The following is a 27,788-nucleotide window of genomic DNA, read 5'->3' as shown; positions in this document are numbered from 1 at the left end:
AATAATTAAACCGCTTATTTATATAATTTTACTGGATTAAAAATACAACATTTTCCAATTTTCTCATTAAAATTTTTTTTAATTTTCTGTGACGTTTTGCAAACGAACAAATCTGATTATGAAACTGTACATTCGTTGTTTCGATTTAAAGCGAAACCGTCAAAAGATAAATCGATCATTAACTATCGGTACAAATGGAATATCAGTATCAATAGAAAGAAAATGCACTTCACACTCCAATAAGTACCGTTTCTCGCCATTTGAAGAAAACTGTTCAAGCGCAAAATTGGAAAAGAGCGAGCTTCAACACAACGGAGCTGACTCGCGCGGCGGTATCTCTCGCGCTCCCACGTCGGGGAAACGTGCCGTTTCAATTCGTTCGCAATAGGAACAAGAAATTAAAGGCCCGGCGATACTCTGGTTAACAGCCGCTCGCTCGACCGTTAACCTCGCAATGCCTCGACGCGCCGTCAGTAAAAGTTCCGTAAAACGCGCGGGGGAGTAGGTGTCCGCGTTTTAAGCGCTTGAGTTATCGCAATCGGAACGCTAATCGTCTCTCCGGCTGCTGCGCCGGGAACACAGTGCAATCGCATCGCATAGTTAGGTCACGTCCGATCGAGTTCGAGATTCAGGTGTCGGTCGGTCGAGCAGCGCTAGATAGAGCGAACTATATCAGCTCCCCCCCCCCCATCCCTCCTCTCAAACACATCGTTCTAAAACTCCCCGATACGGATATGAACATCAGCGCCGAATGAGATACGATAAAGTAGAAAAATGAGACAAAGAAGTAGGAAATAGAATAAATGGAATATAAAATAAAGCGTGGAAATAAAATATACAGGTGTAATATCAAAAGAGCCTTCTCACGGACGTGCTGACACGGTGACGGCGATCATTAGTCATTTACCCGTTCCGGTTTTCCAGCAGCTGTCGGGCTTTATATCGCGTTCCAACAGAAATTCGGTAGGAATACGGCTAGCAGAGATTTTATTGAGTTATCATATGTTTTGCGAGGTGAAACTAACTTGAGAGGCGTAAAATGTGAATTGCGTTTGTGATATACATGTATCTCTTTTGGCTAAATTAACATAAAATTCACGAATGAAGAGTCAGCAAAAGTGGGCATGTGAAATTTGAAATTTATAGCGGAGAGGTAGCGTTTACATTATCTCTTTTTATATATCAAAAATTTCAAAGATAATACTTTTTTCAATTACATTTTTTTCAAGTTGCAATCGATTTTTCCTCGAAATATATGTTTTCAACGCGCGCTGTCTATTAATATTAAGGGCATTAAATGTGTGACATCCTAATGTCATACATATCAAATGTGAGATAAAAGCTGAAAATTTTTAATAATATGTATAATGAAACTGATAACGGAATATTTTATTGGTCGAAATTTTAATTTCGATAACGGAGCAGCGAGAAGATATAGATCAAAAAATATTATCATAATGTAAAATGCATTCGATTGGTAATAAAATATTCCGCGTTATGTTGAATTCGCGCACAAACAGAAGTCGGCAAACACAGTTTACTGCCTGCTTTGGGTTTTACTGCCGGTCCGACGCCGATTTTTAACACGCAATTTGGAGAACCGCGCGCTTCTGCATCGGAATGGAACTTATTACCGACGTTGAATCGAATTGCGCAGCAGTAATACAAGGTTTATGAGCAGCTGCTTCGTCACTGCCGCATTTATCGATGACATCTCGTGCATCGATCTGTCATCATTGGTAGTGAAACCCGGCGGCCGGAACGATCTCGCCTACCGCATTGATCCCGCCGTCCTACAGATCCGCCCAGTCGTATATATTTACGATGTAATTTCATAACCGAATTAATCGATTGACCTCGATAAGCAAATCGAAATATTCTACAGTCGAGTAATGAGGCCGATCATTACTTCGCACTTTTTCTGCATGCCATAAAAAAGTCACATACAAAAATATTTGAAAATTTAAGCATAATACTTATAGAAATTCAAAATTAAAAAAAAATGTTAACTTAAAAAGATCAAACTTATAAAAGTACGTTCATATTTTTTTAAATTTTGTCAACAATTAAAGTATCATTTAAGAGCTCGCGAAGAAATATATGAATTGAAACTATTCTTCTAGGATATATCGAAACATTTCTTTTTTTGAATGTTTTGACGCCGGCTATGATTAATCATCCGGTATGAAACATCGTAACCTCCAGATTATCATTTTGCGCGGCATATTTATCGGACGGCTACCTGAAGATGTTGCATCTTCAGACGCGAAAACACGCGAGGCTGAAGAGTATCTCTCGTATGGTGAGAAGGGGAGGGAAAGGGGGGAGATAGGAGGGGCGAGTCGGCAAACTCGACGTGCAGTTTCTTCGGCATTACAAGAGCATCCACCTTCGCTTTAATCAAGTCGGAGAGCGGCGGGTGCGCGTTCGCGCGCGCGCGCGCGCGCGCGAGCTACCGTAAACGGGTTATATACCTGGAGGAACTCACCTTCACGACGTGGTGTTTGTGATTAATGCTCGGCATCTTCAGGACACGGCACCATAGCAGCGTGTCTTGCCCCATGGGTAAACGAACCTGCACAGCAATTCCAATGGTACTTCGTTAAGCGAGTATAATTCCACGCGAAGCTAACAGATAGAATTACTATTTTGGGACAGAACATCGATACTTCGTATCGACACCTCGCGAGGAAGTATCAATGCTCTGTATCAGAAAGAAAATATAGGTTAAGATATATGAAGTACTTCTTATATAGAGCAAACTAATTTAAAACCAGTTAAGAAACCGAACTGTAAGATATTGCTAATAACATAAGTAAAATTAAAAAAATATGGAAGTGCTTTCTCTGTAAATCCAGTTAGTTTCTTTTACTTTACTTTCGGTATTTCTGTCATTTTAAAAAATTAGAGTTTCTAACGAAAGAAGAATTTCTCTGAGGATTTTAAATTAATTAAAAAGCCGCTTGAGGTTTGAAAAGAGAGAGAGAGAGAGAGAGAGAGAGTATAATAAATATTTAAGACACAAAGTACATTTTTAAGAATAAGTTGTGTACGTTTCGCGCATTAATATTATCATAATTATCAAATGTAATTAAGCTAAAGTTAAACATAAAGTTAAACATTAAAACGTTTCACTCACGCAATGTCAGAATACACATATATTTTTATCTCGCGAACATGATATTGTTGTAATTTCTCGTTTCGCAGACAAACATTGCGCTTTGTCTGAAAAATAATTGTCACCTTTTAAGCGCAAGAAGTTCTTTTGAAACGAGTGGCGAGAGAGAAGTAGAGAGGAAAATTCGGGAAACTTGGTTGCTTAATGCATACGCCAGGTTAATGGTTTGTTACAACAGAGTAAGAGCAGTTAAACGCAAATATATACGAGAAATTCATTACCATATTTTCCGACGCCGCGTGCGACTTACGTAACAAGGTTGCAAGTTGCTTTTGTGATGTACGAGCCCATTTCGCTCTGTCTCAAAGCGGCGCCTTCCACGCCACGCGACTATTTCGTGCAGTTCTCATGCACGGCCGGCTGCATCGTGCACGAATGTGTCACGAGTTTTTTGGCACGTATAACAGAATAAGAACCGCATGCACCGGCGTTAGTTGTGTTACTTGTTCCAGGTATTTCGCTCGATACACAAAGCCATATTGTACGTACGTGCAAGCTCGTTCTTCTCAAAACAACGCTTTGCAATATCGCAGCTTAACTGCAACCTAGTTACATTATTTTCCCATGTATCTCGAGTATTTTAACACTCAGAATAAAATGTTTAGTCGGCAAAATGTTAAACGACCCGAACGCATATAATTCTTTACTCGTAAATATCTCATATATTTTCGTTTTTGTTCGTAACAATTTTTTTTTTTTTAATAAAAAATTAAATAAGCTTTGCGTGCTATAAAAGTCACAGCAAATTGTTTTTGCACCTTTTTCTTTAAAAAATATTAATGTTATTATAATTGATTCCTTTTTCTCAGAGCTTACTAACTTGTAGGATTCTACATTTGCATCAATGCAATATGCTCTACTCTGCTTCTTGCTCTATGATAGGATAAGAATTACATGCGCCAGCATTAGTCGTGCTACTTGTCCCACATGTATCTCTCATCTACAAGTCAGATTCATCGTCTTCCGAATTACTCACGGCGTACGGGCTTTCGTATGCATCAATGGAGCCGCAGAGCTACGCTCCGCTGTAGCAATGTATCTCGGTAAATACGAAAGGGGGGAGAAAAGGGAGAGAGGGTGGTGCCGGTAGGTCGTTTCAAACTCGCTCGCCGCGGGGCGTATAGGCGACCGTACAGCGTTCGAGAAAATTACAATTCTCTTTTTCGCGCGCATCCCCTCCGACAAGACGACTCCCGCCTTGAGCGCTCGAACCACGCCGGCGGATTCTCCCACGCGCTTATGCGAAATTATCGATGTCGAGATTACGGGGAAGGACGAGCGCGTTTATTGTTTTGCGGTCGAGCACGCTGACTGACGCCCGCGGGCGACGGAGAGATTTTTATGAACGCCGCGAACGTATTTCCGATTTCTACGCCCGTGAGCTTCTAGAAATGTATATTGGAGAACTTTTTTTTTCATTCTTCGCAATTTGAAAAATGACATAAAATGTCTAATTAGTCGCAAATAACTTTCATTATTTTAGCTCTGAATAAAAAAATTGAAAACATTGGAACAAAGAGATATGAAAGTAGCGCATTAGCATTCGTAAATATATGTAGCGAGAGTGCAAAAAACTAACAAGCCGGTAGTAATTTCCAACAGACAGGAGAGTAGCGCAAAATCTGAAGAGCAGCGCAACGCGAACCCGCTCCTCACCAATTTCGTTTTCTTTGTGCCTATTCTATTCATATTCATCGTGGCGCGATACAAAACTTATTCGGCCGCTCGGCAACTTTCGCGTACTAAGTTAAGGAAGAACTTGGCGAAAAAGAGACACGGTTCGAAATGCAGAAATATAAAGTGATAGCGATACTTCGGTGTCAGCAGATACTTATATTGTGTTTTATTCGTTTCAATATCTCGGCAAAGATAAATAAAGACAAAAATTTTGATTTAATTTTAATTTTGTTAATAAAATATACTAAAACGCTACCACGAATAAGTTTCTTTAGCCGCGTTTCTTTGTGCTTACATTTGTGTTTACAATTAGAGTGAAGTAAGCGCGCGTTTTTGCTTTAAAAAAGGCAAAGAAGAAGAAAAGCAAACATGAAAACCGCAGCCGGAAAGACCAAACTTGTTATCTCGATTATTCTACCGCAGCAACTGTAACGAAATCTTCGCGATACGAAGCAGCCCCGAGTTCCGTTTCAAAAATGGCAAAATTCGGCAAACTGAAAATATATCCGGTTTGCGAGCAAATACATTCCGCGCTCGCTTGTCTCAAACGATATTACACGTGGTGCAACATTTCCGGATCATTTATCAGCACATTCAGCGAGTGATCTTGCACTTTTTCGCGAGCCAACGAGCAAAATACGCGAGCGTGGCCCGATTCCGGTCTCGATATAAACTATAAACAGCGCCAGAGCAGACGGTGGAATTAGCATTGTCCGATTCAGGGCGATAGCGCGCTGACCTCGTAATCTACGACCCGGCGACGCTAATGAACGAATAGTTTTTGCCGGATGTGACCCGGTTAAGATTTATGCCATCATAAATTCGGCGCACAATGCTTTCTCTCTCTTTCTCCCTCTCGCACATACGATTCCGCTCGCACTCCGATAAAAATCCAGTCTCGCGCATGCCGAACACGCTAAATGCGTTCGAACATTCATCTCGCGGCGCGTGACATACGCACACGCGATGTACACGCGTGTCTACGGGTGACGGAAACAAAACTGCATGACGGGGGAGAAAGAGAGAGGGTTTTGAAAAAGTTCGTTCGCGTCTAGGATCCGGATAAACGAATAATCAACCGCGTCTGCGTCGGTGTCAAAACGCCGATCGCGTGAGACTAGTTTCTCTCTCGTTCGTGAAAATTCTCGATTTTCTCCGTTGAGATTCAACATCGAGACATCAACGCGCAATAATTCTCAACTGAAGGACTTTTGCATAAAAGAAATCAAGCGCTAATTTTACCAAGCAATTTTAAATACTCCGAATTGGATACTTCGACAATTTCTCTTTTAATCCAATTTTCAAAAATCTTCAGTGCGAAACTACATATTCTTGGGTGAAAATTAACGCTAAGTTAATAATGAATTACCATGCTGACGATAATTCGTCAGCAAAGTCTGGCTAATGTAACTTTGGTTACCTTAAATACTTTTATAAAACCTGTTAGAATCTGTCCTCCGCGTAAATCGAGTCCAATATCACAACGCCGATGGCGGATCCACTTTCGTGAACTCTAATTAAAACTCTTTAATCGTCTTTGTTCGCGCTCGCGAATTTCTTCGCGGTCAGGATGAATATTAACTTTGTTCTTGTTTCTTGTCACGTACCGTCGCAATAACGCGAATCGTAATAAATGCAATATGCACCAACTGCTCTCTCTCTCTCTTTCTCGCTCTCTCTTTTGCTTCCGCTTCTTTAATTACGTCAAGAACGATACGAAATATTTTCTCCTTCAGCCAATTAAGTTCGTTCGTTAAATATTTATCTTGATACTTATCTATATATCTTTATTGCACTTATCATATTTCATATTAATTTAACTTGTAGGTCATGTCTTATGAATATGTAGGAATATTTAAAAGTTAAATAGGATTATACAGAATTTTGCTCAACAATTCTAATTTTTTTATCATAACAAATTATTTATAAATTCAAAGATAGCTTGGTAGCAAACGATAAGGGATAAATGAGCTATAATATAGCATTTAATTGTTCAAGATAATATGCCATTTCTCAGCAATTTATGATAAGTGACAGTAAAGGAAAGAAAAATAAAGATATAAGAAAAATAGAGATAAATACAGCGACTTACCTGCTTATTTAAAATATCCCAGATCTTCAGAGGTGGTTCCATGTCTTGATTCTGACGCGAGTTTCGTCTCGGCTGCGCGTCCCTCTGTACCAAGTACAATGGCCTCGATCCTCGCACTGCGCCATGATCGGGCAAGACTCCGGCCGCTGACACCGGCTCCTCGACGTGATATTGCCACACTACTTGCATCGTGTCATTCTGAAACACAAAGGATGGTCGGAAGTCAAAATGTGTGTCTCGTTCTCCGCTTTTCGCTGTCGAAAAATATCGATAAAGAAACGAGGCTACGACAAGAAGGAGGGCAGTACCTTTATACCCAGGTCGCTATAAAAATTGTTGCTCCCAGAAAAGAAGCGCCTCATACGACGCGAGTAAACGGGGTTCTCTGCCAAAGATTGCGCGCTCCGCTGCGTCTTTTAATGAAATCTTTCACAAAATACACGACATAAAATTGTACGAAATCATGCAAGCCATTTTTCAAAACAGAAAAATATAAAAAAATATTAAAAAATGCGTAAATAAATTTGTTGTTAATCTAATTTGATAGAGTAAAATCAGTATTGTTTTTAATAGGAAAAGAATTTTTATATAATATATATTATTTATAAAAAAAAACCACACTTCCTAATAAAATATCTGGCATTATAAATAATTAATTAATCTGTAACAGATATTCTTGTATTGTGATATTGTTATCATTTCTTTAACTTCTCATTAATGTAGCAATTGCAAAGATGGAAAAGCTTGCTTTGAAATATATCAATTTTTAAATAAATGTCATCATATTCGATATATATATGATAGGAAGCATTCGTTTCATTTTATATGTAATGCGATATTTAATAACTATATTTAATTAAAAGTCCAAACTTGGCCACTTTTTCGATTATCCGGGGTGACCTAAGCCTTTAGGAGCCCCTAAGTTCGCGTAGGAAATTAATTTTGCCTGGCGCAATAATCTGCGGCCGTGCTGCGGGTATATGCGCATTCACCTTCCGAGAAGAAAAGCGACCATCGAGGGTGGCCGCGTGATGTACCGAATACAAGCGACAGTATCCCTCGGTCCGCCTGTCGCGGTTGGCCGCGGAGCGTACACGTGTCCAACCGCGCCAAACTTGGGGTCGCTTTTACGAGCGAGCCACTTACGCATTTCGGGACAATCGCGCTTGATTGGGGAACCGGCCACACACCCGGGCTCGTTAACTGATCCATTGCGAAAAAGTGTCGCTCATTGACACTTGAGTAATAGGAAATAAAAATAAGAAAAGGATAGTATACTATTTTACCAGCCGTACGTGCGGGTTTGTAATCACAGGATTTTTCCGCTTGTGTTAATATTTCCTCAACATTGATATTGATGTTGATTTTCACAGACAGGAGATTCCCTACTTCTTTAATTCGTCATCGATTGACCTCAATATTAGGATGGAATAAAGTATATGAAAATTCGTGAATAATTGAATAAAAAAGTTTGAAATTTCTATAGAAAATTTAAAAAATCAATATTTTCTTTTATTTTTAGTACATTTTCACTTGATTTTATTCACTTGAAAATGCAAGATCGAGCAACGCATCTTTCAGAAAACGCAAGCGCAACTTATAAAATATGGATCAATCACTGGCGGATCCTGGGGAGAGGGTTTTGGGGTTAAACCCCCCCCCTTCCAAGTTAAAAAAAATTAATTTTGCTGGATCAGTTTCAAAAATCTTGGTAAAAAATATTAAAGCAGGTCAAAACCCCCCTATTATCGACAGCAGAATCCGCTAGTGTGGATCAATAATGTATTTTTATCGCTAAATTGATAAAAGATTGCGAAACAAATAAAGACATGTCATATATCAGATATAGGAACAAATTAAAACATCTGTGACTGCAATTTTAATTTTAAAAAATTTTATTGCAAAAAATTGCTCCAGAAATTTTAATCCAAATACCAGGAGAATTCGCATCCATCATGCGTTTGATCGTTATCGGTCGCTGTCTGCCGCCATTAACGTATCGGAGGTCCAGATTAAGAGCGCACTTCGCTACTCCAGACACGTCTCGGCGTGAAAGAAAAAATCGCCGGCGAAATCACAGAAGTCTCGCAATCGGCGAACGACGTGCGGATTTGCAAGCTGCTCACGTGTTACCCATTCACGTTCCTCGATAATCGCCGGGCGCCTCGTCGTGCTTCCCCCTTCTTCGACGAGAAATCCCGCCGCTAATTCCATCGCGTAACCATCGGCGTATCTACGTTTGTTTCAAAGGCTGAGACAATCGGGCGCCGTTCTTGCCTAAAATCGAAGGGAAGTGGGGAGGATAGGTGCGACGCGGCGACCCAGATCCGGCAGATCGAAAGATTCCTGGGGCCAAGATCGGAGGAAATGGGCATCGCGCGCTGGAAGGAGCGAGGCGGGAATCACGCGATTCACCCTCGATCGATTCCGGAGACGCCCTTTGACTACGTTATGCACTCTAGTTGTCCTCCTTTCGATCAACTGCGGCGCACAGCTTCTCCTCGGAGATATTCTGCATACGGTTTGTGTCAAAAACTAACCAGTTTTACAGCTTAGAAGTAATGTTTTTTTATTTTCCTCTTTGAATTTCAAATAAATTTTGCTGTAAAAGACTTTTAATATAAAATTGATTTTCGCGAAATAAAAATCCGGATAAAATATACAGAATCCACAATTTTAAGCAACTGATCTCGAATACCATGTGTTTTTTCTAATACTTTGAACATGAACTGTAAAATAAAATTTCTGTTGTGTTATATGATTAAAGAGATTTTCTTATCGCTATAGTTTTTTATTCCTTCTTAAAAGAGCCTACTCTAAAGATGATAATAAATGTGTCTCTCTCTGGCTCTCTCTCTCTCTCTCTCTCTCTCTCTCTCTCTCTCTCTCTCTCTCTCTCTCTCTCTCTCTCTCTCTCTCTCTCTCTCTCTCTCTCTCTCTCTCTCTCTCTCTCTCTCTCTCTCTCTCTCTCTCTCTCTCTCTCTCTCTCTCTCTCTCTCTCTCTCTCTCTCTCTCTCTCTCTCTCTCTCTCTCTCTCTCTCTCTCTCTCTCTCTCTCTCTCCCTCTCTCTCCCCTCTCTCTTCCCCCCCCCTCTCTCTCCCCTCTCTCCTCTCTCTCTCCCCCTTCTCTCCTCTCTCCTCTCTCCTCTCTGTTTTCTTCGTGCACGAAGTTTGTAATTAATTCGGGAAGTTCTGATATTTCATATTTCATCCTTGACAGTTCCGACATAATTTCACGTTTCGCAATGATGAATATCACAGTTCTTAATTAGATAGATATATATTCTACTTTATTCTCTGATCATTCCAAAATTCTCTTTATTAGTCTTAATCAAATTCTTAATTTGGACCTCCAATTTAACATGGGATTTTTATTTATTTCGTAATCGTTTGAAATATTACTCTTTACATCTCGCTACACTACGCGCTTTTATTAAACTTACACAAAGGATTTTATCCTACAGCATGATAAATATCCTCTTCTCTATCGACTTCGATACATTCTTATGCAGGAGCTTGTGGAAAATAGTGGCTCTTGAGTATCCTTGATCGCCGAGTTCAAAGAACGCGGTGCTATTGTGAGATCTGAGTCTACCATTTACGATGCGAGTAAGCCATGCGCTCGATTCCAGAAATCCTGATTTAAAAGATCCGCCTAACCTGCTGCATCCTTAAGTAGGTCGGCAAGAGAAGAATGATCTGAAGAGAAGATTCCCCCGAAAGTGGAAACGACGTCGATACTTATGTAGATCATTAAGTGAGGACATGATCCATGGAAAATGCATAAATGCATTAGTTACCATGGAATGGTTATTAGGAACGCTTATTAGACACGAGAAATTACGTAGTGGAAGAAGAGTGTATAATATGTATAATGAAATAAAATTAAAACAAAAACTTATGAAATGAGAAAATAATGTTATAAAATCTTAAAGAAGTTTCAGATAATATTATAACATAATTACGGAAACCCTTAGCGGTTACCCATCAGCGTTCTCATTAACTTAATTGTTATGTGATTACACGGGTATTATATGGCTATTACGATAATGATCTGAAAAAGTTTTGCGTTTATTTTTACGATAAAATAAATTTATAATATCAAAAATATTTAAATTAATTAATTAATTAAATAGATAAATAAATTTTTGCACGCTACGCGCATAAATGTTAAATTTATTTTCGGCATCTATTCACGGTCGATTAAATTACGTTCTTTTAAGAGTCGACCGTTCACTATAAATTTTAACTCGAAAAGGTTTCCCATAAAAACATCCTTGGATATATAACCGAAAATATAAGAGTGAAGTATAAAACAACGAATCTTGTTTGAAAGATAGGCTAGGTAACTTTGCGAGACAAGATGTAAGCAAGAAGACAAACGGAACGGATTTGAGAATCGAAGACATCCTCTGCTAACTCAAGCAGCGTTTCTTTCGCGAATAAAACTTTGTTGTTCGTTGTTCTCAGCCATAAATCTTGTCCATTTGCTCGTTTTACACAGCGACGTTCTTTTCCCCGCCTGCGTATCTAAGGGCAGTCGTAGCTCGCAATTATCCATCCCAATAGTCGTTAGGTCAAAAGAGATAGAGAGGGAAGGGTGAAAGGGGGAGAGTAGAAGATCCCATTTCGCAAGTTAAAGATGTCAGCCGCGATGTGAGCAAATGGCGCGCGAGCTCCCCTGGAAACCCTAGCATAAAAGATCTGGGCCACGTGCTCCGTGGAATCCCAAAGTTGAGAGTGCGAAGAGAAAGAGAAGAAGAGGCCAGAAAGAGGGAGGGCGATGTAGATCGAAGGGAGCGTGCTTCTATAATGGCGCCTAATAGAGTTCGCCCTATTACGCGAAGCGAATAAGATTATTGCTGTTGCAGACTTCGCTTTTGAACTCCGAAGCGAATTTTGATCTTGTTTTCTCAACGTTAAAACAATTTCCCGAACGACGATATAAATAGCGCGATGTGCTATTTTACAAATAATACAATCTCTATTAGAGAATTATCTAAATAGTTATCTGGAATTTTCAGGCAGCCGAATATAATCTTCAGCTCATCTTGGAGCCAGAATTTCGCAATTTCGGGGTTACGAGTGCGCGTTTTCCTATCTGGAATCTAAGGGTCAATGTAATATTGATGTTGTTACAAAAGGAGTTACAATAAAGGGATAACAGATGAGAATCATTCGCTACCGCGTCGAGCACGCGACCTAGTATATCCGTCGAAATTGAAAATCCACTTCTCTCCCCTCTTCGGACCTTCCTACTCCGTACTTCCGCCTTGGTATTACACCAGAAGTCGTATCTCACGACTAACGTCGCGCGGCAGTCGTTGAATTTTAGGGGCGTACCCCAATTTCGGGGTTGAGAGATATCACCTGCTATGCGAGCAAATGACGCGCTCTTCCTTCGCCGGAAAGCTCCGTTTTAGGAGCTCGATAGCACTCTCCGCCTTCAAATCTTCACTTTGAGCGGCAAGTTAGAGAGAAAAAAAAAAAGAAAAGGACGATCTTCGCGCGAAATGCGGTCGTTTCGTAGCAAAAATATTCGAAAAGTTATACGCAGAGTTATAAAAAAAAAAGAAACAAAAATAGATCCTTCACATCTAAAATTTTTTGTCACCATATTACAAAATGTAACAAAAATTGTAATTATTTAATTGAAGATAAGTACGACAAATATCTAGCTTCCCGGAGTGCCTTGTTCAAACAACTTCCGTCAGTTTCCCGAAAGTGTAAAATAATTTGTAGATAGACGTGTGCTGTGCCATCACAACAATTTCGGCTAATTGCAAACGTAAACAACCGCCGGTGTTCCCCCTCATAGAACAACTCGGAAGTCAACAGCAGCGACAATCGTTTCGCTTTGATGCGGCGGAGAAGCGGCTTCGCTTTCTCGCTCTCTCTCTCTCTCTCTCTTCGGAGTAACTTTCGAACGTGCTGAAAGTATTTTCACTCCCTTGAAAAAGGGGAAGGAAAGCGAATAAGAGAGAACTCCGCGGAACTTGGACGAGCGGGCAGTTTGCTTCCCGCTGAAAGAAGGACGAGACCGGCGCCCGGAGGGGTATGGACAAACCGATACTCGGGAGTTACTTCTTTCGCAGGCAGCGTTAATTGCCTGAAGTGCAAAAACCCCGACGGCCAGTTATCGACGGCTCATCCTGCTTCTTTTTTTCTTTCTTTTTTTCCACGCGGCATCCGTCTTGTTCGCCTGTCCTCTTAGCTGAACGCGCGCGCGTTCGCAACCCCGATAGGGAAAACTAATATTGAACATTCCTAAGTAGAATGCAAAGGGTGCGACCAAGGGGGAGGGGGGAGGGGGGGAAGGAGGAGAAGTACGGTGGCGGCGATGAGGGCCGTCCGTCGTCAGGCGCGGCGGGAGAAGCCTTCGAGAACTCGAACTTGAAAGTTTTAAAAAGCAATTAAGGGCTTCAAACTCCCGGCACACCCGCTTCTCGCCTGCCTACAAACCCCGTTCGTGCCGCTCAACCCCTTGTATGTCTCTCTTTCTCTCTTTCGTCCCGGTTCGTCATCACTCCACCTCGCGCTACGCTCCCTCATCATCCGCGGCGGGCATTCGAGGGCGGACTTGTCGCTATCGGCCGGAATTGAATTATTTCGCTACTCTTAAGGGAGCTAATATTTTTTTCAGGCGGGGTGTTTCTCGGTCAACAACACCCTCGATTAACCGCCGTGGTGGGATTTAGGGACATCGTTGAACGTGCAAAAAAAGGAGCGCGATGGAGATGGCTTATAAAATGCTGAAGATGCTCAATAGTGGTTATCCTTTTAGCTGTCATACTTTAAAGATCTTAACTCGCAAGAATAATGACCGGTTTGTTATCAACTGTCAATCGCGATCAGAAGTAATTACGTGAATTTATCTGAGATTTCAAATTATCAAAAACTCTTTAAAAATTTAATCACAAACTCCATCATACTTCTACTTCTTTCGAAACAATGTATTTTGAGAAATTAGAATTTTATTTTAAAAAAATTAAGCGAAGGTCTCAATTTGGCAAGTGATTTGTCATTTATGAGGAGTGAATAGCAGTCCTAACTGTTAAAGAAAATCGATCGTTTCACGGAATTTGTTGGCTCGTTACAAATGTTTAAACGCGTGTACCATAAATAAGCGCAGTTTGCCATAAAGTAGATAGGAGTTTGCTCGCATACTCGCCACCTGGGAACGGGCGGAGGTGCCGAATCGATAATCTCAGTCTCGCGAGATCTAGCCGGGGTATCTCGAATTCAAGTACTCCCGCGAGCGTGAGCGCAATTTGCAATAAAGCAATACGCGGGCTTCTACATATTTATCACCGTGAAATGTAAGGAGAAATCGATAATCGTGCCGGAATACCAGATCCGGTCGGCGGGATCGAATCGGTTCGTTTCTCCGACGGCCGACAGTCTCGATGCGCCGTAACGAAAACGCGCGTAAATCTCGCCGGGATCTTTGCCGCATCTATATAGGGTGTCTTAAACTCCACTTGAGTACTAAGGAAACTATTAAGAAAATCGGCGGATTTTCCGATATCGGGGTATCGATAATTCTTGTACGAAGGATCTGAACTTAAAGGACTTTAAGCGTATTAAATTTCGGGAGATTACGAACAGATAAGAAGCTTCACTTTCAAATCAATTTTTAGCGGCTTCTGGTTTAACAGAAATTTAATTTTAGGTATAACGAAAACGATATTTAACCAATACAAAAAGATATTTAATAAAAGAATCGCGTATAACGATCGAATCTATGCCGAAGAAGATCGATGGGCTCGTCGAAGATTAAACGACTGCGAAGAATGTGGCGATGAAGCTGGGACACCCTGTGTACGGGATGGCGTATGTATCCGCCTCGGTTGGAATACGATATGTGCGCTGTACGTGGGTGCAGTCATTCGTAACGCCGGTGCCATTGAAAGTGTCGCGCGGCCCCGGTTACCGTGCAGCTCGGCACACCTACGTCGATTAGATTCAAATACGTATCAGTGTTTCGCGTGCACGCGAGAAGAATACTTTACGCGCATCGATTTTCCTCGCGGCGCGTGCAGACCGAGTCCCGTATTCTCGCCGTACATTTAAGCGTTAAACGTCTGTCTGATTCACCTCGCAGATTGATGCGGAATACGATTTTCGTATTGTCGGAATGAAACTCAGCATTCGGAACTAGAATCAATTAAAATTTAAATGTTTAATTTTTATCCGCCATAAAAATATAATATTATCTTTGAGATTTTAAATTTAATTAAATTTAATTCTCTAGATGTTTATTTTATTTTAAAAATATCGATATTCAATCAGATATTTTTTTATATGTAATACATTTTATTCAGTCCCTAATTGATTCTGCAATTAAGTCACGGGCAGAGAATATGTTGAGGGAAAACGTCCTTCTTTGCGCAATGAAAATACGATCAAATTAAGTCAGTCTTTTAGCTTGACAAAGGTTCCGTAACATTTTCTTTAATTGGACGGGTGCGATAGCCAGGAGTCCTTGAGATATATCCCGACTTCTCGCGTCGACCTGCGAACTTCGAAGAATCCCAAAATAGAACCGCCACGTAGTGTCAAGTGCGAGTGAAATCGCTTTATCATGACGACGCTGAGCAATTCCTTTTCCACGTTTCTGCGCGCGAACTTCCGCCCTACGTCGGCTAGATAATTTTGGAATCGCGTGATTAAAGTTCTCGCGATTAAAGTTCTCGCCCCGTTTGAATAATGACGCGAAAACGCGCGCGCGCATCGACAAAGATACACAAGCTATCGGCACTGGTTGTTGTGTTAGCTTTCGTACTCGGCGCTGCGCAGCCGGCGATAAAACAAGCGCGATCTCACACGGATATCCAACTGCAACAGATAAGACGCGGCACGAATCTCGCTTAGATGTAGTATGCCACCGCGCGTGTATCGCGTTTAATGAAGTTTAACGGAATTAAAGTCGACGGCACTCGGCGGGAGGCAACGCGCGTAAGATGAGCCTGTGCGAATCAATAATCCTCTTAATTTCTCTGGCTTGTTTTGAAAAGCTCCGACATCAAACTTTTACCAATTTCTTATTTTATTTGCAAGAAAAAAATACGAATTATAAACATTAAAAATAAAAGAAGAAGAAATTGCGACTATTTATCGTTAGATCTTTTTTTTTTTGCGGAAATTATTATAGATAAATCTACGGTAAATATTTATTTTAATATTCTTTATTATTCCGCTTACAAGTTGTATAAAAATATAAATGCGTTGCGAGTTAGGAGCGTGGGTTGTAACAAATTTTAACGAACTCTTTTAATTGTCTATTCTTCTATAGAGATACATTCTCGGATATCGTTGCCTATTAACGTAATGTTCACGGATATGCAGCGAGGGTGTTTCATGTTTTTAAAACTTGCAAAGCGGATATCGGAACTTAATCACGTATATACCAGCAGACTTGGCGGAAAAGCATTGATTGGGTGCACTGCCTGTGTGCCGCGCGTTGAAAAAGGGAGGGCACCGCTAACAAGATTCTATCGCTTTGCTTGGTGTATCGTTGGTGCTCTCTTCATCAACGTGAAGCCGATGAGCCAACATCGGCGAATACGTGGCCACCGGCGTACCTGAGCACATCCTCTGGTATGTACCCAGTCATTAACGGGTAAACTCAGTCGAAACTTCCCGCTGGATCCTGTCAAGGACCCCGGAGCAATACTCGCGGAGCGTTGTTGCAACGTAACTAAGTGTGCGCCGAATTCGCCCGCCGATGCCGAACTTCAGTGTGCGATATGCGAAGATTAATGGCGATCATTTCAAGTAGCCTACGGGTTAACGACACGTCGATTTATCCGCCAAGACGAGCCCAAAATGTATTTGACGAATTTCTAATTGCGCTCTGTCGTTTGAAAGTGCGATCGAAATGTGCATATATATATATATATATATATATAAAGTCGCGTTAATAAATCGTCTGTATTATATATAAATCCATCTGTAGACGTATGCTTATTTCATGAGGCAATTAACTGCTATTTTCATTTCCGAATTATTCGGTATTAATTAATGTTACGATTGTTTAATGAAACAATGACTGAATAAAACATGCGCCTCGTTTGCATCCGCATCATTCGTAATTTACATATTCGGATTACATTAAAACAACAACATCAATTTGCGACTAAAATATTGATTTTTTTTTAATAAGTTAATGTAAATAAAGACTGAAATAATGAATTTTGTATGCGTTCGCATGCGACAATAAAAAAGTGTGATGAGATTCTTTGTAATTCATAAGTGTGTAAATAAAAGAATTTATTGCTCCATTTTGCGTTAAATCTTCATTTTTAAAACTTTTAAAACGTTCAAAATATTTTGAAGTTGCGACGCAAGACAGTCTGCGTTCCTCGAGATGCTACAATTTTCGACCATCGCTCATCCACGGTCAATAAACGCGGGCTATAGCGCACCGATAAAAATAGCCGAGGCAGCCCCGTCGAAATCGGAGAACGGAAACTGTTTTTATGCTTATCGACGCGCAACAAAGCGATGCGGGTAAAGCGCAAGTATTCGCGTCAGCAAGCCGCGCCAAGGTGAGCACGAACGGCGTTTGTATAATTAACGAGCTTGCGGTGGCGGGGCTCTCTTCCGCCTCGCGGGCAGGTTCTTGCCGGTTCACCCTTCGGTGGAATCGCATGTGTTCGTACCGCGGTGAGCGCGCGCGCGCGCGCGCGCGTTTGCCACTTATGCCGAGAATACTGAATTATTCCGTAGCCGCGCACACGCACGCCTCCCTCCACTCATAATTCTTTGGCTATCGATTGCACCGTTGCATCCGTGTGTATCTCTCCGTCTTTTTTTTTTTTTTTCTTTTTTTTACCCAACGCGGAAGGCACTACTTACCGCGCTAAATGACCGAGCATCGATGTCGTGTTCGCGCCACGCCGACTACGCCGCGCGCGCGGCGATATGAAAATCGCCGTGAAAACGCTAAGAATAATTCTCGTGACTTTTACCCCACGTACAAAGACAACTCGCGCGCGAAACTTTTGCCAGCTGGAATCCTCACTTTTTTTTCGCTGATAGCGTGCAATGAGAAAATACAGCGATATATATATGTATATATAAATGCGATACGCGTGACGTAAACGCGAGAAATGATGGGAAATGATGAGGAAAAGTCACACCTGCGGAATCGCGTGTGATGCAGAAGTATAGTTTAATGATTTCTTTTAGAGAAATATGCGCTACACAGCCACCTGGCGCAACGGGAAAGCGTAAATGCAAAAATTTCTCTGAATTCGCTACCGGTTTGTACAATTTATCTATGTCTTCTACGTCTAATTGTCCACTATTATCTAGCATTAACAGATAAGGGAGAATATTCACGGAATACTCGCTCCCTTCACTACACATTGTACATGCAGTATGGAGTTCTAATTTAATCTGGAGCACAACACGCTTTAGTAAGGATGCTCGACGTTGTTCGGCGAGCGTTGTTGCGGCAGGACGAAACGTCGGTCTGGCCTATGACGTTGACTGTCGTGTCAACGAACTGGGAAATCCCTAGGGACCCCGTCGTCGGCAGGGCAGACAGGAGGGCACTAAAGTTCGCGTAATTTAGGTACGGCGTAGACTCTACCTCCGGCGTGGCCGCGTCAATATTAATCATCGTCGTTCTCGTCATGGGCGCAGCAAAACGTCCAGGAACGCGGAAAATCGGAAACAATGAGCGGTCATATCCTCGCCAGCGCGGGCGAGGTAGCGGGCGGGAGGGAAGGTTGATGTTTGCCGGAAGTAAACGTTGAGAGCCGAACCACAGTGAATCGTCCGGATCTTCTCCCGGGCATATTCGCCGAAGTACATCGGGCAACATCCGCTTCGCGATTTCCTGTTTTAAGAGTGCTGCTACTGACAATGAGCACGTCTCATATTACTTTAATGTTTCGATGCTGTGTGTGTTCAAACACGGACTATTCAATCGTGTTTTCACGTAAAATAGAATATATGACAGTTGAAGTAATTATTTATCCATTTATCTGAAAAATTAATTTTCTGAAAGGATAAAATGTGCTGCAGTAAAAATAAAACACAATTCTTTTTATTACATATTTATCACATTTGTCATCTGTAAGAAATACTTTGCAAAATTGAAAGAAATTTTCTTGATAAAATAGTCGATGAAAAATAGAAATAAATAAAAATAAATGATTTTTCGCCAATCAAGCTCCAAGAATGCAAGTGAATAAATTATTTAATTTTAAATTACCTCTGAATTTACGATTTTTATATGAACTTTATTAAATTAATGAAGATAGAAAGAGATCTCAAAATAATTTTAAAATATATATTCGAATAAAATTTCGAATCCACTTCCTCAGTTCTGGCAAATTTCGACGTGATACGACGCAAATCTAAAAATAGTGATGCGCTGCCAAGTTTATACATGTCCCCTGATGGTGAATGAAAGAAGGAATGGTATTCAGTTCGCGATAACGACAGACATCAGCGACGGCGCACCTTCTCGCAGCCCTCGCGAGCTTTAATGCGCACGGAAGTAGAAAGGGTGAAACTGAAAGAGGATGATGGCGAGCAAGGGGGAGGGGGCCGAGAGAAACGTATATACGTCAAGACAATAAGTGCCATTAAGATAACGGCATGGGGAGGCTTAGATAACCCCCGCATGAACCTCCTCCGCAAATCCGGTAATGGAGGATTCCGTTTTATTCCGGTGTTATTTTTGGCGTATCCACCGGAAACTTACGGGTGTCCTTACTTTTCGGTAACGATCCAATTTCGCTCGACGCGCGCGACTGGCCGTTCGCGATTCAGATAAGCGTGATAAGGTCTCTTCATTCGAAGATGTCCGAGCATTAACCCTTAAAAATGCACCCTTTAATCTTATTCTTATCAAAAGTCGTTTGAAAAAGACTTAAAATAATATGTGATTGTAATCTACTGAAATCCTAAAACATTCCTTATTGAAAATGCTACATTTCTGTTTTTATAATGGATTTTATGAGTAATCTTCCTGAATATCTTTCAGCAAAATATTATTTTTATTTGGTGCAGACTCAAAGTAATAGAAAAAAATATAAATTATGAAAAAACAAACAATGTTAATAACTTCTTGAATTTATCTGCTCGGCGATTTTATCTTCAATTTTTTAAACTATTTTACTAGAATTTTTCAAATCAATTTTACTTCGGTTTTCAATTTTATTTCGGTTTTCGGACATATTTATCCCCTTCATTTTTCCTCGTGCAGGATAATAGCACAGTTCGTGATCTCCAAGAGAGGTACTGAAGGAGGAAAAGAATAGGGGAAAAAAGTGCTTTTGCGGAGCGAGCATATTCGCACATATTATCGTACTGTACCACTTTGCGCGTCTTATCCCGATCAGTAATTAGTCCGACCATTCACCGGGAGCCAAGAGGCCGATTGCTGATTGGTATTAAAAGTCTGCTGATTGGATGAAACCGATGCTACCACGGCGAACGAGCTCATTTTCCAGCGAGCATTACTTCCGTCGCTTTCTTTGTCCCAGTTTTCCTCCGTTTTCGCTGCTCGTTCTTCCAGAAATATAGCAGAAAATGGATTGAATGTCGGCAGATTGTATGTTTAATATCGCGAGCGTCGGGGCTTACATTTTCATTATATAATAATTACAAAATTAAATGTAATAATCCATTATGCTTAAAAACTTAACACTTTTCCAAAATTTGCGTATTCACGAATTAACAATTTTGTATTGTTACTCTTAAAATCTTTTCTTTTTTCTTTGAAAGAAAGGTCACAGATTTGGGAGCTGGAAAGAAATGCGCGATTTCTGGAACACCCAGTATATCTTCTTCTGCATTTTTGATTCTCTCACAAGGAGTTCGGCGGAAAGCAAATGACATGAGCACACTGAATACGCTTTACGAAGCGCGAATCCACGCATAGCACAGAGGTTTGCGGAAGGGATGACGCTTGCAAAGGGGTGACGCGATGCAGCCTTATAGATACTCGAGAGACGATGGTTGCGTGCGAGGTGCGGGTGGCAGAGGCAGAGATGGCGTTCAGCTCGGTGGAGAAAGGAGCGCGGAATAACGCGGGATCGCGGGGACAAAATTGGAGATCGAGTGGCGAACGGCAGAAGAAGTGGCTGCGCCACTCGGCGGTGCACACGGGACCATTCTATCGAGTAGGATAGAAAATGGAGAAACGCGTGTGCACACTGCCGCATACGCGCAAGGCGAAGGCCGGAAGATTGGGCGCGACGAATATAAGCCGCGCGATAGAAAGACCCCAACATCCGACCGTTCTCGACTGTGGATTCGTCTGGTCGAGATTCGTATATATTTCAGCCATTGAATCCGCCGAGGTGAGTGCGCGTGAGTCAATCCGATAAACGGATCATCGACTTTCGATCGTCGCCTCGGAAATCATAAGCCACGACGTTCGCACCGATGGTGAACTCTCCGCTCTGCATTTTCACACGTCTTAAATAAATATCGACGCTCCGAAAAATAGATTTGCCACGCTGAAAGCCTTGGGCAGCATAAGGCGGAAAAGGTGTCAAGCTGAGAATCGTGAAGCGACAAGCGAACAAAGTTATACGTTCGTTTTATGGCGAATTAGACAGATATCAAGATCTCGAAAAAGACGAATTAAACGTCAAGAAGCAGAAATGTATTAAAAAGATGTCAGCTTTTATCATCAAGTCGGGAGACATAAATTCACCATGATATAAATTCGCTTTCATTTTCACACAAATTAGAGATGTGCCAGAGAGCGTAGAATAAGATTTTTCGTGCGAGAAATTTGAAGCGCGAAGGTCGAAAAGATATCTGGAGGGATTTCTTTTCTTATTCTTTTTCATTCAACTTTACGGGCGCGGACAAATGGCCTGTCGTAAAAATGAACAAAGTCCGACGCGAATCCCCTGAATCCTCTTCAAACGCAGATTAAATCAATATTTTAAAGCGAAGATGATCAATGTCATTCTGCTGCTTGAAAGGAAGAAAGTGATATACGTACAATTTGCCAAGTGCTATCAGATACTTTGTCAAGTACCATATAAGTACCCGAGATAGTGCCTGAGAAATGAAACTTTTCACACGGAAAACTTAAAATACGAAGGTTGAAAAATCTCCGAGGGGGAGATTCTTCTTCGCGCACTTCTCATTCGACTTCGTAGGCACGGACAGCGAATTTGTCCCAAAAATGGAGGGAAGTAAGTGCAAAATGTCTTACGTTATCTCCCTCGAAAATCGTGCGATCGTTGAAAATGAGGTTCCATTGAACACCACCTGGTTATAGAAAAATGGATAAATGCGGGCACTCGATGTTTTTTCCGATCGATGGCTGCGTGTGTCTGCTGTAATATCGATAATCAATAAATTATGCAGGAGCATCGCTTTGATTTTTAAGAGATTTATCTCGCTATCGTAAAACTTTATGTTTATTTTCGGTTTAGTTTCGTTTGCGCATCGATTATGGCGAATATTCGCGTTTAATTTCTTCCGATATCCGCGGTATAATGGCTGATTCACGCTCTTTCAGCAACAATTTAAATGCCACAATTGCGGTAGATATCGCTTCCGTGCGGCTATCGGCTCTTCCACGTTTTCGCAACGTTATTTTCTGTCCGTGATGCGCCGCACAAAAGGCACACAGACTCACGACGTCGTGTCGGTGCGGCACCGCCGCCACGGCTGAGAGACGCGTCGCGCGATAACTACCGGCGCTTATAGTTTATCTGCAAAAGCGACGATGCGCATATTAACGTAACGTGGCGTGACGGCCCCGGCCCAGATACGACTTCCATGCTTCTGCAGTTTGAACCACCGCCGTAAAACTGCATTCGGAATTTCTGGTAATATCATTCGCGCGCTATTAAGCCGTCACAGCACGAACGAGTTTAGTGCGAGCGCTTTCCACCGTCCGCGCAGTCAGGAAAGTTAACTTCGCGTCGGGAACATGTAAGCGACGAATAACATTAAAGCTGTCGCGAAAACGGATTATATTGTTCCCCGCTCTTTTTACGCGAGGATCGTCATTTTTTTAAAACGTGACTCGCTATTATTCCTCGTTTTAAACTAATACTATTATTACACGTGCGCGATGTGAGCGCCATTTATCGTATCCGAAACACGCACCCGACTTCGCACGTCATTAAGTTAGCAAATTTCCAAGTTCGTCACTTTACGTCGCATATCGCGAGAGTTTCGCGCGCTCAATTAAAGGTTTTGATAGAGGCGGTAAATGGTCCACTTGGTAAACTTTAATGAAAACACCAATCGCCCCTTTACAAGAATGCGTTTCTTAATTACGTTCCAGAGACGATGATCCGTTCTCGCGTAACAAATTTAGCGTTACACGCAACCATCGGATTCTGATTTTTACTGGATCGTTGCATTCAGTATCAGCTACGTTCAATTTCAGTCTAAAATTACTAATTAAATTAGATTTTATATCAATATACATCATCTGTCGCGACATTTCGATCCTAATAGACGATTCCCTTCGATAAAGAAATAAAAACGGTGCTAAAATGTATTTTAAAAAATTTTAACAAATACATTTTAGTTCAGCAAATATTTTGTTAGAAAGAATTACTGATCAAGATTGAAACGTCAGATTTAATCAATGCATAAAAAAAATATAATTGACGTTTATCACGAGTTTATTGTGTGGAAAGATTATTGTAAAAAATTGCACGGATCAATTTTATCAAATTAAATCATATATTTAGCGAATATTTTTTAACTAATAACTACGGCTTTATTAAGTGGTTTTTTTTTTAAATAACATATTCTAATAATTAACAAAGGAGAAATGAGCTTGCAAAATACTTCCGCGTACCCGTTCGCTTTTTCGACTTTCTGCGAGCAGGATGATATTACAAATCGAAGAGGCCCATAGATTAATTATTCCTGCGATAGCGATCAGTCTCCGAGTTCTCGATATCCGGCGCTGCACCTGAAGTAATTTCGGATCGTAGCATCGAGATGGATTTCTCGTTTCCGTCGAACTGAGCGGAATTGCACGTACGGAAGATACGTCGGCTGCAGATGCGAATCGGCGCTTGCGTGCAGAGTTGCACATACGCGAAAAGATGCGGACACGGCTGTGATATGCAACTTGGCTCCGCCGTCTCTTTCCGCGCGGAATCCAATCGGTGGCCCAGATTCCCCGGCGATATTCGTCACCGGATCGCATTACACGGCGTATACAGGACGATTCACGAATCACAATATAGTAGGAGGAATCGATCTTACAATCTTGAGTAAAAGATACATAAAATTAGAAAGCTATGAGAAGCAAAAATGAAAAATGTTTTACGATAAAAAAATAGTAGCAAAAGTAATTTTACAAAAAACTCCAAGATAAAATTATGCTGATTTACAACAGCTCGTTTTGTAGTAATAAATTTTAAAGAACAATCTACAAAAGTATTGTACATTAATCTCACAATTGTTCAGAATTAGTATTATGTAATGCTTGTATGGATCTTTTATCCACACCTGGGAAATCAAGTATTAGAGTTGTGACGTTTTATTGTGAATCACGCTGTATAATTCCTCATCCGCTGAACATGAACATCGTAGAAGGGCGAGAAAAACCCATTGGGCGAGTACTGTTTGCGAAAATTTCATTCCAAACAAATTCCCGTCTCTGTGCACAGGTACCAATAACATTTTCCTTCGCAAAGTGCGTTTGCTCCGGCGTTTCTGCGGTTTCTATATGCGCGCAACGTGCATTCGGAGGACGTAAATATTTCGTAGAAATAGAAGAGAGTGGCGAGTTAGGTCAGCGTATCGACTGTACAATGACTGCGGCATTTGAATTTATATTTGCCTGGAACAAGCATCCTTGGGTTTGCGAGTTTTCCTACAAATTTATACGCCAAAGATGTACTCACTTTATGTTTCTTTCAATTTTTTTATGTCAGAATTGGTAATTGATGTACCAGATATTTTTTCGTCGACTATATTATAAATATATTTTAAATAATTTATATTATGTCATATAAATGTGAGAAAGAATATAGTCTTCAATCATTTTTTTTTGCGATCATGTTTTTTACGCTTCAAACGAGAATTCGATAGCTTCATGAATACGATTTACATTTTATATTACGTCATACGTGTTATTTGCATTACTATTTTGTTCAATCAGGATTTATTCATACGGGATCAAATATGCAAATTTCCCTCGAGTTTGCGGGTCAAGGTCTCTCAAACTGGGTGGACAGGAAAATTTTTGGTTTTACAAGTTCTAGTTTGCGGCGCGTCGGCGGTATGGCCGCGACACGATATTCCACTCGGTGGACAATATATTATGCGCGATAACCCGAGCGCGGAAACGGGAAAGAGTTGTTCGCCCGTAAGTTAGTGGAACTATCGCTGATTCCGAGATATTTGCACGGGATTACCTCTTCGTTTAACTTCCGGGCGCAGCCGCGAAAGGATGGCGGCGCGGTTTGTCGTGGAGAGAGGACGGGAAAAAGCGAGAGAAAAGCTATGTAGATGAAGAAAGATATATATTCTAACCGGGAAATTAAATTCTTTGAAAAACAGCAAAAAATGCAAGATAATATAAAAATTTGTTTCATCGATAAAACGTACTTTAAAACGCATAAATATTTTCACAAACATGCGAAAGCCTTCGATGTTTAATTGTTATTTTTAACAAGCTAAAAATATTTTGTTTACAGTTTAAATTTATCGAGTTAGAAAAATGCCTTAGAAAATAATAATGGAACAAATAAGCAATGCTAAATAAATGCCCACATTTTAGTCGTTTGCCCACATTTAGTCTACTTATAATATAAAAAAATTAAAAAATGATAAATCAGTTTAAAAAGGTTGTGGTTTTCTTCATTCTAGTCATTTTGCTTTTAAACGGTAGAATGAAGTAAATGTTTTTTAGCCGTAGATCGGAAAGTAGAAAGACCGAGGGAAAATGAGTTGGACGAAGTGCATAAAGAAGAGCAAACGGAGGTATCCTTCGAGTGTAACGTCGTCCTCTGCAAGCGAATGAGCGGAACGTATATCGGAGGCCTAGAGAGGGAAGGAAGTTTAAGGACACAGAAGAAGAGAAGAACCGGGAATCGAGGAGTAGCGAAACTTCAGCGCAAACTTTAGCGGCGGTGTCTCTACGGGTAACTGAGCGAAGTGCCGCCCGTTTTGGAACGCGAGAGGAGGATCAAGTACACGATAACTCTCGCAGTCTGCTCTCCGGTCAGGTATCTCTCTTGGGGTACGTGTGTTACCTGACCGGAACTCAAACATGGGTTACAGTTCTACTCGCGTCGCGATCTGAGAATCGAGCGACGTTATAATAGGTCAAATGTCCCGCAGCGTTTCTGCGAATTGCTGCCCGATACATGTCGATCGTTTTATTTGCAAGGATTGTAGCGCGGTATATATCGTAAAATGTTATATAAATAATATAACACTATTAACGAACGAATAACCATATATTATATAAATAAATTACATATATTATTTGATTAAAGTGTGATAAAACTGAGAGTTATATGCGCGCTTATGATTTTCTCAATTAGGAACCATTTATTTCAACGAAAATGTAGACGCATCGGCAGTTTTGAACAGTCGAAAATCCGAAGGCTTTTACATGTTTGTGAATTAACCTTCGAGGATTAAAATAAAATTTGATTAAAGTGTTTTTATTCCGATTGTATTGTTTAAAAAGATTAATTATTATTATTACAGATTATTACAAAAGGTTTGTTCGCGTCGCATGCCCCAACATGCTCCTATTCACTTCAATACGCTCCAATCTATAGTATATGTAACGTAATGGAGCATATTGAAGCGAGTAGAAATATATTGGGGCATGCGACGGGAACATATTTAAAGAGATTTAATGTTAAAAAATGCAAGACACATTGAAATTTTATTCGAGAGAATTCGAATTCTTTGTACAATATACAGATGAGGAAATAATCATTTATTCGCAGAGTAATCAATTTTTCATTCAAATGTGTCTCATTTTAACTGTGATTACATTAAAATGACGTAATTTGTGCAACGGACACCTATCAATATCCCCTCTTTTATTTTTAATGAAATAAAACAATACTAGCATTTCTTGAAATATGGATTGGAAAAATAAGTAAATTTTTTAACTAGCGCACACATACGAATACACCATCGTTTTTTTTACTTCAATTAACCTAAAAGTCGCCGGAGGATAACTATCTGAAGAATTACGTCTGATAAACGCGCACAGAGGCGATGAACTTTCGATAATAACTCTGGTAGATGTTCTATCTGAAAACGCTATGCGGAACATCGTCACGCGAGCGAGATACGGCTCTTTCTGTGGATGACGTCACTCGATAAATATAATCGAATCCCAGAGCGACGAGGGACGGTCGATTTTAATACCGAACATGTCGCAACTGTAGCGGGTCCCGATCCGCAGAATTCAATCCAATTAAAAAGCAACACATTGCCATCTGTTCGGCGCGCTCTCAGGTGACCCTCCTGGGACACAGGGCTACCTGACCAGAACTCAAATAGCCGCGGTCGTTCCGCCGATATGACGCGGATTCGTTAATGGAACTAAATTCTGAAAACGGAAACTCGAAACTGTCGTCATACCGATCGCAACCCCAATCGATTGTCAAACGACGTTAAACGAAGCTGTGTTTGCGCGCGTACCGATACTCGTAAATAACAGGAGCAAGATGTGCTTCAATAACGAAATCAAAACAATTGAATATATATATATATATATATATATATTCACGGCGGTTAGAGAAATTAAATAATTTTTCACTGGAGAAATATAAAAATAAATTCCATCGTAAAAAATTATAATCGACAAAAAAACTTCCATTTGCGATATCGATTCATCCACACTGTC

General features: G+C 40.7%; 1 protein-coding gene and 1 long non-coding RNA gene across 4 annotated transcripts in view; one reads left to right on the top strand and one right to left on the bottom strand.

Moving 5' to 3' along the window:
* LOC105668814 (uncharacterized) overlaps positions 1-27,732 on the top strand; it is a 133,706-nt gene extending 105,974 nt beyond the window's left edge. The window contains exon 4 of the long non-coding RNA XR_001100175.2: positions 25,824-27,732. This is a non-coding gene — a long non-coding RNA (uncharacterized lncRNA). The remainder of the gene's footprint in view (positions 1-25,823) is intronic.
* Positions 1-27,788, bottom strand: part of olf413 (DBH like monooxygenase olf413) — a 257,674-nt gene that overhangs the window by 11,441 nt on the left and 218,445 nt on the right. For all 3 annotated transcript variants that reach the window (XM_012361427.2, XM_067350986.1, XM_012361426.2), the window contains 2 exons: positions 6,948-7,145; positions 2,489-2,575 (listed from right to left, as the gene is read on the bottom strand). In XM_012361427.2, coding sequence (XP_012216850.1) covers positions 2,489-2,575; positions 6,948-7,145 — 285 coding nt within the window. The remainder of the gene's footprint in view (positions 1-2,488; positions 2,576-6,947; positions 7,146-27,788) is intronic.

This window comes from Linepithema humile, chromosome 3, assembly GCF_040581485.1.
Source record: "Linepithema humile isolate Giens D197 chromosome 3, Lhum_UNIL_v1.0, whole genome shotgun sequence".
Classification (NCBI taxonomy): domain Eukaryota; kingdom Metazoa; phylum Arthropoda; class Insecta; order Hymenoptera; family Formicidae; genus Linepithema; species Linepithema humile.
Note: the sequence above shows the minus strand (reverse complement) of the source record. Positions and strands in the feature narration are given on the sequence as shown.